Genomic DNA, 15,821 nt, shown 5'->3' with positions numbered 1-15,821 from the left:
TCTAGGTCAGTACCAGCTTGATTCCTCAAAGTTCTGTGTCCCAAGTGTGCGATGTCTTCAGCAGCAGGGTCTTCAAGTTTTGAGAGGCAACCAAAGGCAATACCCTATATTGTTTTTTGGGGGGGGGTTCTCTTGGGAACCCCCCCCACCAATAACTTGAAGAGAGGTTGCCTGGGACTGGGGTTTTTTGTTAGATAGTCAATGGCTCCTTGGAGTAGCATTATCACCTCATGTGGTAGAACTGCATTTAAAGTACACACACACACACACACACACACCCACACACACACACACACACACACACACACACACACACACACACAGAGCTGGTGTATTCCCTAGGGCAACTTGAGCTGGGCCTGGGTATGTAGCAGTGACAGGATATGTGTCTGGGGTATTCTTGCTTATTTTGAGACAAGATCTTAATTCTGTAGCCTAGTTCAGCCTGGAGTGCACCATAAAATCCATGCTGGCTTCGAACTACCTGCCTCGAGAATGCGGAGATTACAGACATGCACCACGTGCCTGGCTACCAGGATTCCACTGAATGACAATGATTAGACTGAGATTTTTTTTTTTCCTGTCCTAAATGTAGTTGAGCATAGTAATGGTTCTCTTGATAATGGATATACATAATGGTGGTCCTACAAGATTATAATGGAGCTGACAATTTCCTATTGCCCAGTTAATAAATAACTGGAGAAGAGTCAGTGGAAAAGCAAACTGTAGGAGAAGAAAAGAAACCCCAAGAAAACTCACAGTGCAGAGTACAGAGAAGAGTGTTGTAAACCTCAGTGTCTCCTTAAAGTTTGATATTGAAATATTAGGCAAATACCATTTCTCTAAAGGTGCTGCACATCTCTGCTCTTTCAGAGTTGTTATTGTGATAGTCTAATTGCTATTTCCCACTGCTGCCATTTTTCCTGCATTTTTATTATGATTCTTGTGTGAGGAAGAATTGTGCTCTTCCCCTCTCAATATTTTATTGTTATTTATATCTATATTGACTTATGTTTATTCCATTCTTTGCATTATCATTCATTACTATGGTATTTGTTTTGCTATCCACACTGTTCGAGCTCTGGCCTTGTAGGCTTTCAGGTGAGTTCTGGTTGCCTTTTGACACCCATGGCCTTTTCTTATTTCCAGCATTTCTTTAGCCTCTGCACAAAATGTTCTGGACTCATCTTGTGACTTCTTTGTTTCAGTCCTAGAATTAGTCATTTTCCAAGAGGCCAAGTCTCTTTATTGGGGAAGGAGATTGAGAAACCAAAATCTCGGCACTCATAAAGCCTGTTGCTCCTGTTTTTAAGGCCAGTAAGGACATGGGTGTGCAACTAGCCCAGTGGCACACAAGTGCCTTTACAGAGTGGATTGTTCCTGACAAAGTTGGTGGCCAGCAGGAGCCTGTGTTTTCTCTAGCATTGTTGCTATTGGATATGAGCCTCTAGTTTCCTGTCTCTTTGCCTTGGCCTGAGGCTACTTGCCCACTCTTCTTTCTTCATGCTTTGTAGGTTTTTGATGCACTGCTTGTAGCTGCTGTTTATTTCTCTACTGCACAGTGGATGCTCTCCACTGTGGCCTTTTCCCTACCATGGTGCAGCAAAAACTGGAGTTCTATGTGATAGGTGTTTACACTTTGAGACTTGGGCAGTGACAGAAATGCATGTTACAGGTCTCCCAGATACACACATACTTGTATAGTGACAGTTCTGAGGAATAGCTTTCTCTCCCTGTGCAGTGTGTCTGTATGCATTCATTCCATTTTATTCTGTTCTGTTCCCCCGAGTAGATGTTATATACAAGACACTATTTTGGGTTATACACCCTCCAGCAGTATCGGAACAGTTTGATTGTCTTGGCCTAACTCTCTCTACGGAGACAGGTCTAGATTGGGACTGCATGAGGATAGTTTAGAATTGGTGAAACCTACAAGGTTATGATCTGTGGTGAAGAATTCCTAGCTGTGGGTGGGTTGATACTCACCATAGAGTTGATGGCTCATTGGGAAAGTGGCTTGTGGCCTAGGGAGACTTTGAGAACAGACCATATGCTGGTAAGGGCAGAAGGAGGAAAGGCCCTGAAGGTGCCTGGATCTCAGTTACAGTCACGTCTTCTTGTCCTGGTGTAGGCTACAGGTACCTGACCCTTTCGTGTTCATTCTTTCTGATGACATTTTAAGAAATTCTTTTAGAATGTATTATTGTTGTGTATGTACATAATGTAGGTGGGGGGGCACGTATGTGCCATGGTGAGTATGTAGAGGTCAGAGAATAACTTTGCAGAGTCGGTTTTCTTTCCACCTTCACATGGGTTCCAGGGATCAAACACAGGCCATCAGACTTGTGTGGCAAGCATTCCTACCCACTGAGTCATCTTGCTCACTCCCTTTTGAGGACATTCCTGAGAAGTAATTGTATCACTGGGGACTTTTATAGACTTAAGTAGTGGTGGTAGTTTGGCTTAATCATTTCTCAGTTGGGACATTTTGGGGGGAATAAAGACTAGCTAAAGCTAGTCTTAATAGTTCTAGTTTTTGAATGTATAGGAAAAGAAAATTGAATTAGAGACCGGTATACTCACAACAATTAGCATTCTTATATTGACTATTTAAGGAGTGGATTATCTAATATTAAATATATATATATGTGTGTGTGTGTGTGTGTGTGTGTGTGCATGAGACAAATTCTTCAGAACAACTACAGAATGGTGACATTGAATGGGGGAGGGGTGTTTCCAAACATTCAGCAGAAACCTGCTGGATAAGCTGTTCAGGCAGACAGCTGGAGTTCCCAGCTGCACCTTCTCTCCATGGCAGGGCTTCCCCATGACTGAACTTCTAGCTTCCCTTTCCCTATCATGGGATAGACAATAGTAATATCTGTTGGAAACAGTTTACCTTTTACCTGTTCAAGAACTTTTTATTTCCACTCCTGGGCTGCTTTGGTGTTTTCTTCCCTCTCTGTCTCAAAGTTAGGGGGTAAGCCCATCCCTAGAGCCAGCATCTCAGTGAGTTCAAACAATACATGACAATTTACCAATGTGATGTACATGACACTGGCTGAAACCTGTAAAGTCACAAAACAAAAATCTATGGGTCATTTTCATGACTAGGTACAATTCATTTCAAAATTTAGTAATAAAACTGTTCTGTAGGAACTTTAAATTTTTAAATAATAAACAGAATAAAAAAATCATCATCTTGTGGTCTGTGATAAAAACAGTGAAACTGCAACATTCTTCTATAGCAAAGCACAATGGACAGCTGATGAGGATTCTGCTAATGGACAGTTCATCCCAGAATACCCCAAAGCATCCGTAAGATGACTGAATGTCACAAACTGTCCGAAAGGGTCCCACCTGGCAGGCGTTCCTGCCTCCAAATATGAAGCATCAAATGAATTCCAACCTGCAGCTCTAGGAAAATATGAGAGGAAGTGGGAAGGATGAGGGAAGAGAAATCATCAAAGCCTGGAACACACAATCAACCAATTCAGAACCTGGGAAATTACACTACGCCACGGTCTAAGTTTCTCTGGTGAATATGTGGTATGGTGTTCCTAGATTGCTTTCTGTTGCTGTGATGAAACACTGACCAAAACCAATCTGGGGAGAAAAGGGTTTATTTCATCTTACAACACCCAGGTCATAATCCATCACTAAGGAAAGTCAGGGCTGGATCCTGGAGGCAGGAACTGAAGCAGAGATCATGGAGGAATGCTGTTTACTTGCTTGCTTCCCCCTGGCTTGCTCAGCTACTTTCTTTCTTTCTTTTTTTTTTTTTTTTTTTTTTTTTTTTTGGTCTTTTTGAGACAGGGTCTCCCTGTAGCCCCAGCTGTCCTGGAACTCACTATGTAGACCAGGCTGGCTTTAAACTCACAGAGATCCGCCTGCCTCTGCCTCCCGGGTGCTGGGATTAATAGGCGTGCACCACCATGCCCAGCTATTTTATCATTTTTTAATGTATATGAGTGTATTGCCTACATGCATGTAAGGGTACCTGTGTTGTGCAGTGCCTGCAGAGGTCAGAAGAGGATGCCAGATTACCCTGGAACTAGAGTTACAGACAATTGTTAACTGCCATGTGGTGCTGGGAATCAAACCCAGGTCCTCTGCAAGATGCCAGTGCTCTTAACCACTGAGACATCTCTTCAGCCCCTTAGCTACTTTCCTTATACAACCCAGTCCCATCTGACTTGGAGTGGCATGGCCCACAGTGGGGGCCCTACTGCATCAACCAGCAATTTTAAAAAAGGCCCCAAAGACAAACCCATAGGCCAATCTGATGGAGGAAATTTCTTAATTGATAGTCCCTCTTTCTAGGTGTCTCTACTTTGTTGACAAAAACTAACCAACACATATGGGATAAACAGAAGGAAGGGCAAATAAGAGACTTGGAAGACCCATCGATAAAATTCAATTGGATACTGCCAGAATGCAGGGGGTAGGAGGAACGACCCTGAAAAAAGACATTTTTGAGACAATTACAAAAGCAGACTGGGTATCCGACGATTTTAAGGAATTATAAATTTGTAAGGTACAAAAATTATGTTAAATTTAAGTTCTTATTTTTACCAATGTACTTAATGAGTGAAACTGAATGATGTCTGGGATTTATTCTATCAAAAAACAAATGAACAAATGTGTGGGGGGGTGGGTAAAGGAAGATGATGCAGGACCCATGACACGTTGCTAAGTGATGAAGCAGGATGGAAGTTTTGTGGGCGTTCGTTATGCTATTCCTTCCTTTCTGTGTATTTTTGAGAAAAATCTGAAGAATTTGTCTCATACACACACACACACACACACACACACACACACACACACACACACACACGCACACACACACACACACGGACGGAACTAGTGGGTCAAAAGTGTCAAGTCTACCATTAAGGGAGAATGCTAAACTGTTTTCCATCAACTGTCCTACTTCACCCTCACCAGCAATAAGGGAAATGCGAGAGTCCATGGCACCCATACTGCATACAATCAGAATGTAAAATTCTGCCAATTAACAGTAAATTAAAGCAGTTTCTTAGCAGAATCCTAAATTCACATCTACCTGCTGCACAGCTCTTTGTATGTTTACTGGCTATTTACAGCATCTTGTTCTTGGTGAAAAATCTTGTCTGCATCTTTGTTATTTTTCTTTTATTTGCTAATCCCTTGATTTATGAAATCTCAATATATTTTGATAAGAATTCATTGATGGTTTCACAGTTTTCCAATACCTTTCTCCCAGTTTGTAAGTTGTCATCATACTGTAAGATGTCTAAGTACAGCTCTTCAATTTAATCTAATCAAATACATTAATATTTTCTTTCACATCAACTCTTCTATACTCACAACTCTTTCTCAAGGTGTAAAAGAGTCAGTCCATTTTATTTACTGTGTGTATGTACATTCATGTACACAAACAAGCACGTGTACACACGTATATGTACATGTGCACCCTGACCAGTTTCGCCAGAGTTTGTCAATTTTTTTTTTTTTTCCTTTTTTTTGGTCTTTTTGAGGCAGGTTCTCCCTGTAGCTCCAGCTGTCCTGGAACTCACTATGCAGACCAGGCTGGCCTTGAACTCACAGAGATCCCCCTCCCTCTGCCTCCTGAGTGCTGGGATTAAAGGCGTGCGCCACCACGCTCAGTAAGTTTGTCAATTTTACAATATTTTATTTATTATTTTTGTGTGTCTGGTTGGTTTTTATTAGTTATCTGTATAACAGCAAGCAACGGAGAATAAAGAGAAAGAGAAAGGTGGTTGTCTGTGGTTGTTGCTCCTTGGTGGCTGGTGGCTGGATCTGCCGATCCCAGAGGATTAGTAGGTTCAGTTCCATAAATTAAGGGCAGTGTGATGCAGAGGTTCCTTCTCAACGATGGAGACCAGGGCCCAGGCTGTTGTACTTATAAGTACAGGTGCCGAGCCTTTCCTCCAGCAGCAGCACCTGGTCACTGAGGGACTCGGTCCTGTCACCCCAGCCCCACACCTCACTCACCTGTCCCGGGGGCAGCTCTTCTGGCGTCATGGGCAGCACGGCTTGAACCCAGGTGCCGGCCTGCACAGCCCACTTTCCAGCAGCTTCAGGTGCCCACACAGCTCTTTATTATTTTTATTTATTTATTTTTTAATCTAAAACGCAATTATATTTATGGAAAAGCATTAGTAAACGTAATGGCAATTTACATTTTCTTCTCACATCCTTTATCTCCTTTACTCTTCAAACTGGTGTTGGTAGATTAATCTAAATTGGTCATATAAGGTACTGATAAAATTACTGATAATAGATTTTTAGATAAAGAAGCTTAAAGTGTATAATAGGTGCAGTGCCTACCTCATCTCTTGATGTTGCAGAAAGTCAAGTTATCCTGTATTTGTAAAAGTTGCTAAGTTGAGTCTTCTGTCTACAGCCAGAGGCTTTCTAAAAGAAAAAGCCCTCAAGAAGAACAATAACATGGAGGGCCCAGGCAAAGCAGGTGCTTCAGTAGAAGGAGCCCTCAGGGAGGTGAGTGCCAGGAGGAGCCAAGCACAAGGCAGGGCACCGGGTTTTAGAGAGAGGATCACAAAGGGTGGCATGGGGACTGATTAGCTTGAGCTGCTGATCGGGCTGGGAACCTAGTCAGACCTCATCCCTTTCTAGATGAGATGTCTAAAGGCTATAGAGGTGAAGGCTGTGGCCTGGGCTACATCTGGGTCATTTAGATCGAATCTGGGCATTGTTAGTTATGGTGGAGAACTGTGAGTGGCCCATGAGGTTGAGCTCAAGGTGTGCACTCCTGGGAAGCAAGATGAGTGGTGGCAGGCCATGAATGTGAGGACTCTGGAACAGGACAGTGGGCTATCTTTATAAAACTTCAGAAATGAAGAGTCCAGAAGAAAAGTCACTGAATTTCCACTGGGTAGAAGGGATTTCAATAAATCCTAGGTTGAGAGTGAGCACAGGCAGGGAAGAACTGGCATAAGAGGAGGAAGATTCTTCTATAGGAATAGAAGGGAGAGGGGAGTGAAGTCATGATGACTGAACTGTGAGGGTCTTGAAGGCCTTGCTGAGGTCACATGGTCACAGTGCCTTGATTGGAGGCCAAGAAAGGCATGGCTGGTGAGGTAGAGAGAGCAAAGGGGCAAGAATGAGCTACGATCTGCTGACTCCCTTGACTCCCTTGTACCCATGGCATGCCCATGCCACAGGTGTGCCTCACATGTGCACAGCACATAGGTAAAGCATGTATACACACACTCTGCCTCAGTCTTTGGGCTGCTATAACAAAATGTCGTAGACTGGATGGTTTGTAACAATAGACATCGATTTCTCACAGTTTTGAGAAGTTCAAGATCCAGCTGCTGGCAGGTTCAGTGTTTTGTGAGGGCATGCTCCTCACACAGTGTTTTCTGTGTATTCATATGGCAAAGGAGGGAGGGAATCCCTTTAAGGATTCTTTATTAAAGATGCAAATCATCTCATTCATGACATGCCATCCTTATCATCAAATCACACTGCCAACCCCCACCTTCTGGTACTATCCCATTGAAGCTAGGCCTGGACACGTGAATTTGGGGAGAATACAAAATTTTAGACACATGCACACTGCATGTATGTGTGATCTCTTTCCTGAAGATACAGTTAGTAGGCAGTGGGGTCCACAAGAGGGTGGTGAGGTATGACTCACCATATCTGGGCTGATTGAGGCTGGCAAGGATGGTGGACATTGTCACCCATATACAGTAGCAATGCTCTTTGCATCACATTTTGCAGATCAGTGTGAATGCTTACAGTGTGATAGGACTGACTGCAGGAAGTGTGAAAGAATGGCTGTCTTTTGGGGGAGATGGTGGCCTTGCAAGTCAAGGCCCAAGCACCTAGCACCATCTCTGCTTTGGCTATGACTTTGGGGACCCATTCTCCAGCTCCTTTTTGTCAGGTACCAGATGCCTGCTTTGTGTACATGTTTTCTGGAAAAGAGATTGAGGTCAGCATGTATGACCCATTAAGTTATAAATCCATTGCTGGTTTGGGGTTTTACCTTCTTGGACAAAAACCTTTTATGTTAAAACTTTTGTTTCCTTTTATTTACTATTTCTCATACATGCTACTAGCTATTCTAAACCCAAGATTGTCCCCAAATCTTTGGTTTTTAAAAACAAACTGAAGAAGCTTAAAGTATAACTCAGTGATTTGAGTGCTTACATAGCACTTGAGCATGCAGAAAACCCTGGGTTCAACCCCTAGCATCAAAATAATAAAAGGAAGGAAAGGGGACATTTTGTTTTGAATGGTGAGGCTTCAGATTGATAAAGTAGGCCAAGTCTTGTGCAGCCATGAGCCTTGCTTCTGTTTCTGCTCCTGATTCCCAAGATGATGGTGGCTCCTGGTGACACCACCAACAGAACCCATTTCTGCAGGTGACTGGTTCCTGGCTTGCCCCATTTACCAGCAAAAGCTGCTGTGTCTCCAAGGAGACATAGCACCCAGTAGGGTGTGGGGCCTGTTCTGTGCTTTTCTTTTTCCTCTTAAGAGCCTTGTTATCCAGCTCATTGGGAGTGGAGTGGGAGCTTCAGTGAGACCTGCTCCATAATCTGCAGCCTGGCTGCTGCTGACTCACTGTCTCACTCCCACCGTGGCCGCTGAAGCACTGGTACTCATCCCCGCCCCCTGCCTCCCCAGCCTGCAGCTGCTGGAGTGGCCTTGGACTTGCTGGGTGGGGCTCACAGCCACCTGCACTTGACAGGACACATTTTTACATACTGTCTGCTAGAAATAATCAACTTTATTTAAAGAGAATGTGGATTCAGAGTGCTAAAAAAAGCTATCAGCAACTTTCTAGGGCTGTTTTAGGAGCAGTTTTCCTGCCTACTCTGAAGGAAGCTGTTGGTGCCATTCAAGGGGAGCCAGGGTCAGCACTGTGAAGACAACAGTGGGAGGATGGGCCTGCAAATCCCCTCATTGGGAACACAGAGCATTTTGGAGCCAGGTGTGGGGACAGGCTGCGACTACAGCCCATCTCTAAAGAAGTGAGTCCACCTGACATCACTGATGTCCAAGAGTTCAGGCTCTTCCCACTTTCAAAAAGTCTTTGTGCTTATTCTTGGATCTCTGACAAGTACTAGGATCATGTTGGTTTTTATTGTATTGTGGAAGGACATTTATTTATGTTGTCTTTGTTTTGATGATTTTCACATGGTAACATGGGCAGGACTGTCAATGGAGGGGTATCTCTTTCCCCCAGCCTTTCATCTGTAGAGTTGGCCACTGCTGTCGCTGCCCCTCACCCCCATTTTTTTCCAGAGATCCTATTCTACATCTGTGTCAGGTATGAACTACTGCCATTGGAGCTTCCATGGGAGCTCCATGTGGCAGATTCATTTAGGAGGGTCCTGTGGAAACTTGGTGACCTGGCAAGTCCTTGCTGTCCCTGGCTTCTCTGTGCTCCATTCCAGGTGACTTGGGGGCTGGATTGAAGCTGCTGCCCTGGCCCTGGGAAGGCCACTGGTTACGTCATTGTTCTCCATACTTTTAAAAAGTAGCTATTTTTCTCTTGGTTCTTGAGATGTTTACACATGGTAGGGAATTTGAGTGGTACCTAAGGAAGCAAAGAGGTCAGTTTCCTTGTCATTGTACTATCAGTGATAACTAGAGGGATCAAACCTGCTTTCTTCCAGTTTTTTAAAAGTTTATGCATAAATACATACTTCCTCTTCCAGGATGCTGGGGTCATATCATATGTAGAAGTTGTATATCCTTTTTTCAGTTTCATGTTGTGTTAAAAGCTTTCTCTAATGATTAAATAGTCTTTGAAGATACTTTACTCATTGTATAAACGTTTTCTTTGTGTTGGTGCCTTCATCTTGCTCTGTTTTGTCAAGTCACTGAGCCATGTGTGCTCCACGTGGCTCTCAGTTCTCTTGTGCTATTTCTGTGCCACACAGGCAGTTTCAGGTTATTGCCCATTCTGTTTGGTCAGTAACTGGTCTTGACAGTATTGAGTACTAAAAGGTCTGAATATTACCTTGGCAGAAGCTAATTTCCTAAGCCACACCGTTTGCTCATGCTGTCACAAAAAAGTACTACCAATTGATGACTTAACAGACAGTGATGCTGACATTATTCTGTGACTCAAATCTGAGATGAGAGTGGGCTGGGTCTCTGTTCCTGAAGGGTGTAGGGGAGGATCCTTCTGGCCCCGTTCAGCTTTGGGTATAGGCCCATAATAGTTCCTATCACCCCAATCTCAGCATTTTCATATAGCCTTCTCTACATCTTGTTCCTGGGTAAGTCTGTGTCCAGAGTCTCCCCTTTAAGAACAGTGGTGATAGGGCCTACCTTAATGGTTTGATTGTAACAATTATTTTTGAAACCCCAGGACTTAAGACTCCATTTGGGAGGACACAAGTCAGCCCTCAGCAGCTATCAGGTATCCAGTCCAGAGAATTCAGGCCATGTTAGAGGTCCATTCTTGTTCATATTTGGAGTCAAGGTGTACCTATAGTAGGTAAATATATTATCTCAAAACTTAAGTCAGAAAAAGTGTGTCCTCTTTAATCAAGTCTTACCTCAGCCTGATTTTGTTCCTATATCATGACAAATATAGACAGACACAGCTTTGTGTTTTCTAGAGTGAGTGGAATGTACATGCATTGTGGGCTGTGGGGCTTCCCGCCTGCCAGGGTTTGTCTTTGAGTAGTCTGAAGAAGATTACTGGGTCACACCCACTTCAGAATGTTTTACTGCCTCCTCCGTGACAGACTTTTTTCTGTGAATTAGATGTTCAACTCATGTAGTGGACTTGTGAGTCAAAACTCATTTTAAAAGGTGTTTATATAATTAACTTTGCTAAATTGTATGACAGGTTTTGTATTTTATTTTCAAAATCCTCTTCTTGACTAGCACTTTTTTTGCATCTGTGTTGGGCTTTTAATGGAGGCGTATAATAAGATTTGGTTGACTAGATTTTTTAGGGCATCTCATTAAATGGATTGTTTACATCTTACTAATGATGTGTACAATTTTAATGCAGTCCTTTTGGCTTTGATTTGCTTACTAGGAGAAAATAGAGGCTACGGGTTGGGTTAGGATTGACATCTAGCAGCTGCAGAATGGAGTTGTTTGCCCAGCAGTTCATCAGATCCCAGCACTCTTAAGCAGGGTTTTATTAGTGAAAGTGCCTGACTGGTCAGTAGGCCTGGTTCTGAACACTGGCAGTGGCAAGCAGGTCTGTACGTGGGCTTTTCACCATCGCTTTTCCCTTACTCTGTGGTTTCCTGGGAGACCATGCAGGAGAGTTACAAAGAAATTGCCCCCAAAGAGGAACTTTCCCTGATACAAAAGCCCATTCGTTTTTTTTTTTTCCTTTTTTTAAATTTGAGTTTATCACTCATCGGGACACAGGAGTAGCAATGCCAGGCTGCCCGTGGGACTTCTCTGCTCAAATATGTTTGGCTGCATCTCACATTTCTTGTTCTTTCTCAGGATTCAGGAGCAGTTTCAGAAAAACCCTGACAGTTACAATGGTGCCATCCGAGAGAACTACACCTGGTCGCAAGACTACACTGACCTGGAGGTCAAGGTCCCAGTGCCCAAGAATGTGGTGAAGGGGAAGCAGGTAATAGCCCAGGGGTGCGGATGTCACTGCAGCCTGTCTGAGCTCTAGACAGGGAGCTGGCATGACTGAAGGAGGGTTGGGATTAGCTTTTCAACATGAGACCATGTCCCCAGGAGGGAGCTGCCTCTGCCATCCTTACCCTTCCTTCCTTCTACCTGTGTGTTCCTTTCACCTGGTCTGCAGGAGTCTCACTGGGGACAGTGAGCTTTGTTCTTAGTCTAAACAGCTGCAATCACAAGAGAAAAGCCCCCATATTTGATGTCCTCGCTCCTTACTACACAATGCCACTGGCCCTCTCAGGGCAACTTCTTGGATAGCCAACTTCTTGGATTTTCAAGGGCAGATTCAAATATTACCTTGGTGAAGTTTATGTTTTTCTTAAAGATTGAGTCTGCCTTCAGTTTCCCCAAGAAAAGTCCAGTTAGCTGAAACCAGTGAGGGCTCTGGTGTTTTCAGATGGTGGTTCTCTCATCAGTTTGGCCCAACACCCCACCCAAAATGGGGCAGCAGAATGGAGGCGACAAAGCCTCCCTGTGTGCTGTGGCTTTTGTCTTGGCGGTAACCACCTGTGATTTAGCCAAGGGTTAGTGAGAGGGAGAAAGGGAGAGAGCATGTATGTATGCTTAGGTGCTCTTAGACACTGAAACCCTCTGAGGGCAGGGAGATGACAGCACAGGAAGCAAGGATAGGCCCAGCCCCTCCCCATCTTCATCCCTTGCTGTCTGCTCACTTTCTCCTGCCCCCTGTTGTTGCTGGTTTCACATAGGAGACGTGTGCTGAAAGCAAGCTTTTCTGTCTCCAAACTTCCTTTCTGATGTTGGCTGAGGGTCCTAGAGGGCATCCCGTTTTTGCCAGGACCTTGGTGTCACTTGATGTACCTTGTCGGTTCTCATGCTCAGTGCTTGGTGATGAACAAAGCTGCTCCCACCACAAATACTCCCTGTAACTCCCCTGCCCCTGAGAGTCAGATCATGCATGATACCCTTTGCAATCTCAGCCAGTCCTGAGGTAAAGCAAAGAAGTCTAGGGGCTGAGGAGAAGGCTCATTGGGTAAGAATCCTCTGTAGCAAGCATGAGGACTCAAGGTCAAATGAAAAGACTGAGCATTGCTGTGCATGCCAGTAACGCCAGCACTGTGGAGCAGAGACAGAAGGAATGCTGGGGCTTGCAGGCCACCAGTTTACCTCTTGGTTTAGTGAGATACCTCGTCTCAAAGGAATAAAGCAGAGAGTGATAGAGCAGGACACCTGAGATCTTCTCACCCCCATGTACGTGGATGAGCATACACAAGCACACATACACACTCACACTCCCAAAGTCCAGACTACAGTGACCAAATAAATGTCCTGGCTTGTGCCCTGTGGTTCTTCCACAGGGCAGGAGCTGTGTTAGGGGTAGCTATAGCTGTGACATTCCCAACTCAGGTTGCTTTCTGAAACTTCTGTCAAGTACATTGGAGTAGAATTGAATTTTTTAGAGAGAGAGAGGTGTTTGTTCAGGGAACCTTGGTAGAAATAACATTATTGTAGATTGTTGTAAATAGATAGGTTTCACTTAAAATAATCTAAAGTAACAGTATTAAAGTTTCTGAACCTGCATTTTAGCCAAGTTTGGCATGTGTCAGAAACTGTCTTTTTTTTTCCCCAGTCTTTTTTAGACAGGGTCTCCCTGTAGACCCAGCTGGCCTGGAGCTCCTAGAGATCCCCCTGCCTCTACCTGCCTGCTGGAATTAAAGGCATGCACTACCACACCTAGCTGAAACCGTATGAGTGTAATGCCTGCCTGTAGATAGATACACTCATGTCCTGAAATGCCTGAGGACAGAAAAAGGCATCGGATCCCCTGGAACTGGAGTTATGAAGTTATTAGCCACCTTGTGGGTGCTGGGAACCAAACCCTGGCCCTCTGCAAGAGTAGCCAGTGCTCTTAACTGCTGAGCCATCTGTCTAGCCCCAGACTTCATCTCATTTTATGGTAGGATTGCTAATAAATTATGAACGAATGTAAAGACTGGAAAAATAGCTCAATTGTAAAGCACTCGCTCCACAAGCATGAGTCCAGATCCCCAGCACCCACATAATAAAAGTACTAGTGTGGCAATGTGTTCCTATAATCCAGTGCTGGGATAGCAGAGACAAAAGGATCCCAGAGACTTGCTGGCTCACCAATGCAGCCGAATTGGCAAGCTCCAGGTTCAGTAAAAGACCCTGTCCCAAAAATAAGGTGGAGAGAAATAGAGGAAGATACCTGATATTGGCCTCTGGTATCCACATTCACTGGCTCCATCAGTTCACAGTGCTTTCTGCATGGTGCTGGTAATAGTAGTGTGTGTGTCTGGCCCACCATGCAGAAAGCACTATGAACTGATGGAGCTAGGAGCCACCCTTGTCTCCTATACAGTGAAAAATTTTCTTTTTCCCTTTAATAGCATTTTTTTCTGTGTTATTCTTATGATACTACAAGCTTCTTTTAAAAATTGGCCTGGGCTGGTGAGATGGCTCAACAGGTAAAGGTACTTGCCTCCAAGCCTGATGACCTGAGTTCAATCCCTGGGTCCCACATGGTAGAGAGAGAGAACTGACTCCTGCAAGTTGTTCTTCAAATACACACTGTGGCATGCACATACCCACACACAAACACACTAGAGAAATAAACATAAAAACTTTTTAAAAATTCTTGGTCTGCTAAATATGAGCCTGAAACTATGAAACTATTAGAGGAAAAGATTAGGGAAAACATTTTAAGATATAGGCACAGGCAAGGATTTTTGAATAAAAACTTCATTCACTAAGGAAATAAGGCCAACAACTGACAAATGGCTTCTCAAACTATTAAAAAACTTCTGTATAGCAAAGAAAGAAATCAGGTGAAGAGACAGCCTACAGAATGGGTGACAGTCTTTGTTAGCTTTATATCTGACAGAGGATTAATATCTAGAATATACAAAGAACTCAAACTAAACATTAAGAAATCAAATAATTCAGTCAATAAATGGGCTAATGATTAAATGAAAAGTCAGTTCTCTAAAGATGGCTAATAAGCATATGCAAAAATACTCTTCACTAGCCATTGGAGAAATGCAAATCAAACTATATTGAGGGACTAGAGAGATGGCTTGGTGGTTAAGAGCAGTGACTGCTCTTGTAGAGGACCTGGGTTCAGTTCCCAGCACCCACATGGTGGCTAACAACCCTCTGTAACTTCAGTTCTAGGGGATCCAATGCCCACTTCTGGTCTCTGCTAGCATTGCATCATATGGGTGCACTCACATGTGGGCAAAACTCATATGTATAAAATAAAAATTAAAAAAAAATTTTTTTAAACAAAAAGTCTCCCCAAACTATGTTGATTCTATCTCACACAGAGTGGCAGTCATTAAGAAAACAACAGCAAATGCTGGTAAGGATGTGGACCAAAGGGAACCTTTTATATACTGATGGTAGGAATGCAGACAGTTATCCAGCACTATGTATGGAGAGTTCTCAAAAAACTAAAAAAAAAAAATATATCTTCCATATGACCAGCTGTACCACTCTTGGGTACTTACCCAAAGGCTCCAAGTCAACATCACAGAGATGCTTACACATCAGTGCTGAATGCAGCGCTACCTACAGAGGTTCTGGAACCAAGCTAGATGTCTTACAACAGAGAAATGGATAAAGAGAATGTGGTACAGATACATTTAATTTTTTTTTTTTTTTTTTAGCCATAAAGAAGGACAAAGTTCTGTTGTTTGGCAGGAAAATGGATACTTCTGGAGATAATTATATTAAGCAAATTAAGCCAGTCTCACTCAGAAAGGCAAATATCATATCTTTTCTCCTATTTGTAGTTCCTGTGTTTTACATAGGTACATAAACTAATATATGTATATGTACATAAAGTGGAAGTGTGAAACTGTCTAGGAGAACAAAGGTTACTGATAAGAATGGTGAGAGGAGGGAAAACAGGCTGCAGTGGAGAATATGTTTAATGCATAGTATATGATAGGTAGAGAATGGGCGGGAGCGAGCGGATGGAGAGCACGAGCGCGGATGGATGAAGGCACCGAGGCACAGATGGAATTCTCAGTGGGACACAGATTTATTTCACACGGGGCACCTTTCCCTCGGGAAAGATGTCCACGAAGGGAAAGATGGAAGGGAACAGAAGGGAAGGGAAGGGGGAAGGGGGAAGGGAAGGAAGGGAAGGATGTCAGGGAAGGAAAGATGTCCAGGAAAGATGA

The 15,821-nt window shown here is 43.6% G+C and overlaps 1 protein-coding gene across 1 annotated transcript in view; it reads left to right on the top strand.

Annotated features, from left to right (window-relative positions):
• Nudcd3 (NudC domain containing 3) overlaps positions 1–15,821 on the top strand; it is a 104,301-nt gene that overhangs the window by 51,844 nt on the left and 36,636 nt on the right. Inside the window, exon 3 of the mRNA XM_008834081.3 lies at positions 11,464–11,596. Within this exon, the coding sequence (XP_008832303.1) occupies positions 11,464–11,596 (133 nt within the window). The remainder of the gene's footprint in view (positions 1–11,463; positions 11,597–15,821) is intronic.

Source organism: Nannospalax galili, unplaced genomic scaffold (assembly GCF_000622305.1).
Source record: "Nannospalax galili isolate Female #2095 unplaced genomic scaffold, S.galili_v1.0 scaffold996, whole genome shotgun sequence".
NCBI classification, from domain to species: Eukaryota; Metazoa; Chordata; class Mammalia; order Rodentia; family Spalacidae; genus Nannospalax; species Nannospalax galili.
Note: the sequence above shows the minus strand (reverse complement) of the source record. Positions and strands in the feature narration are given on the sequence as shown.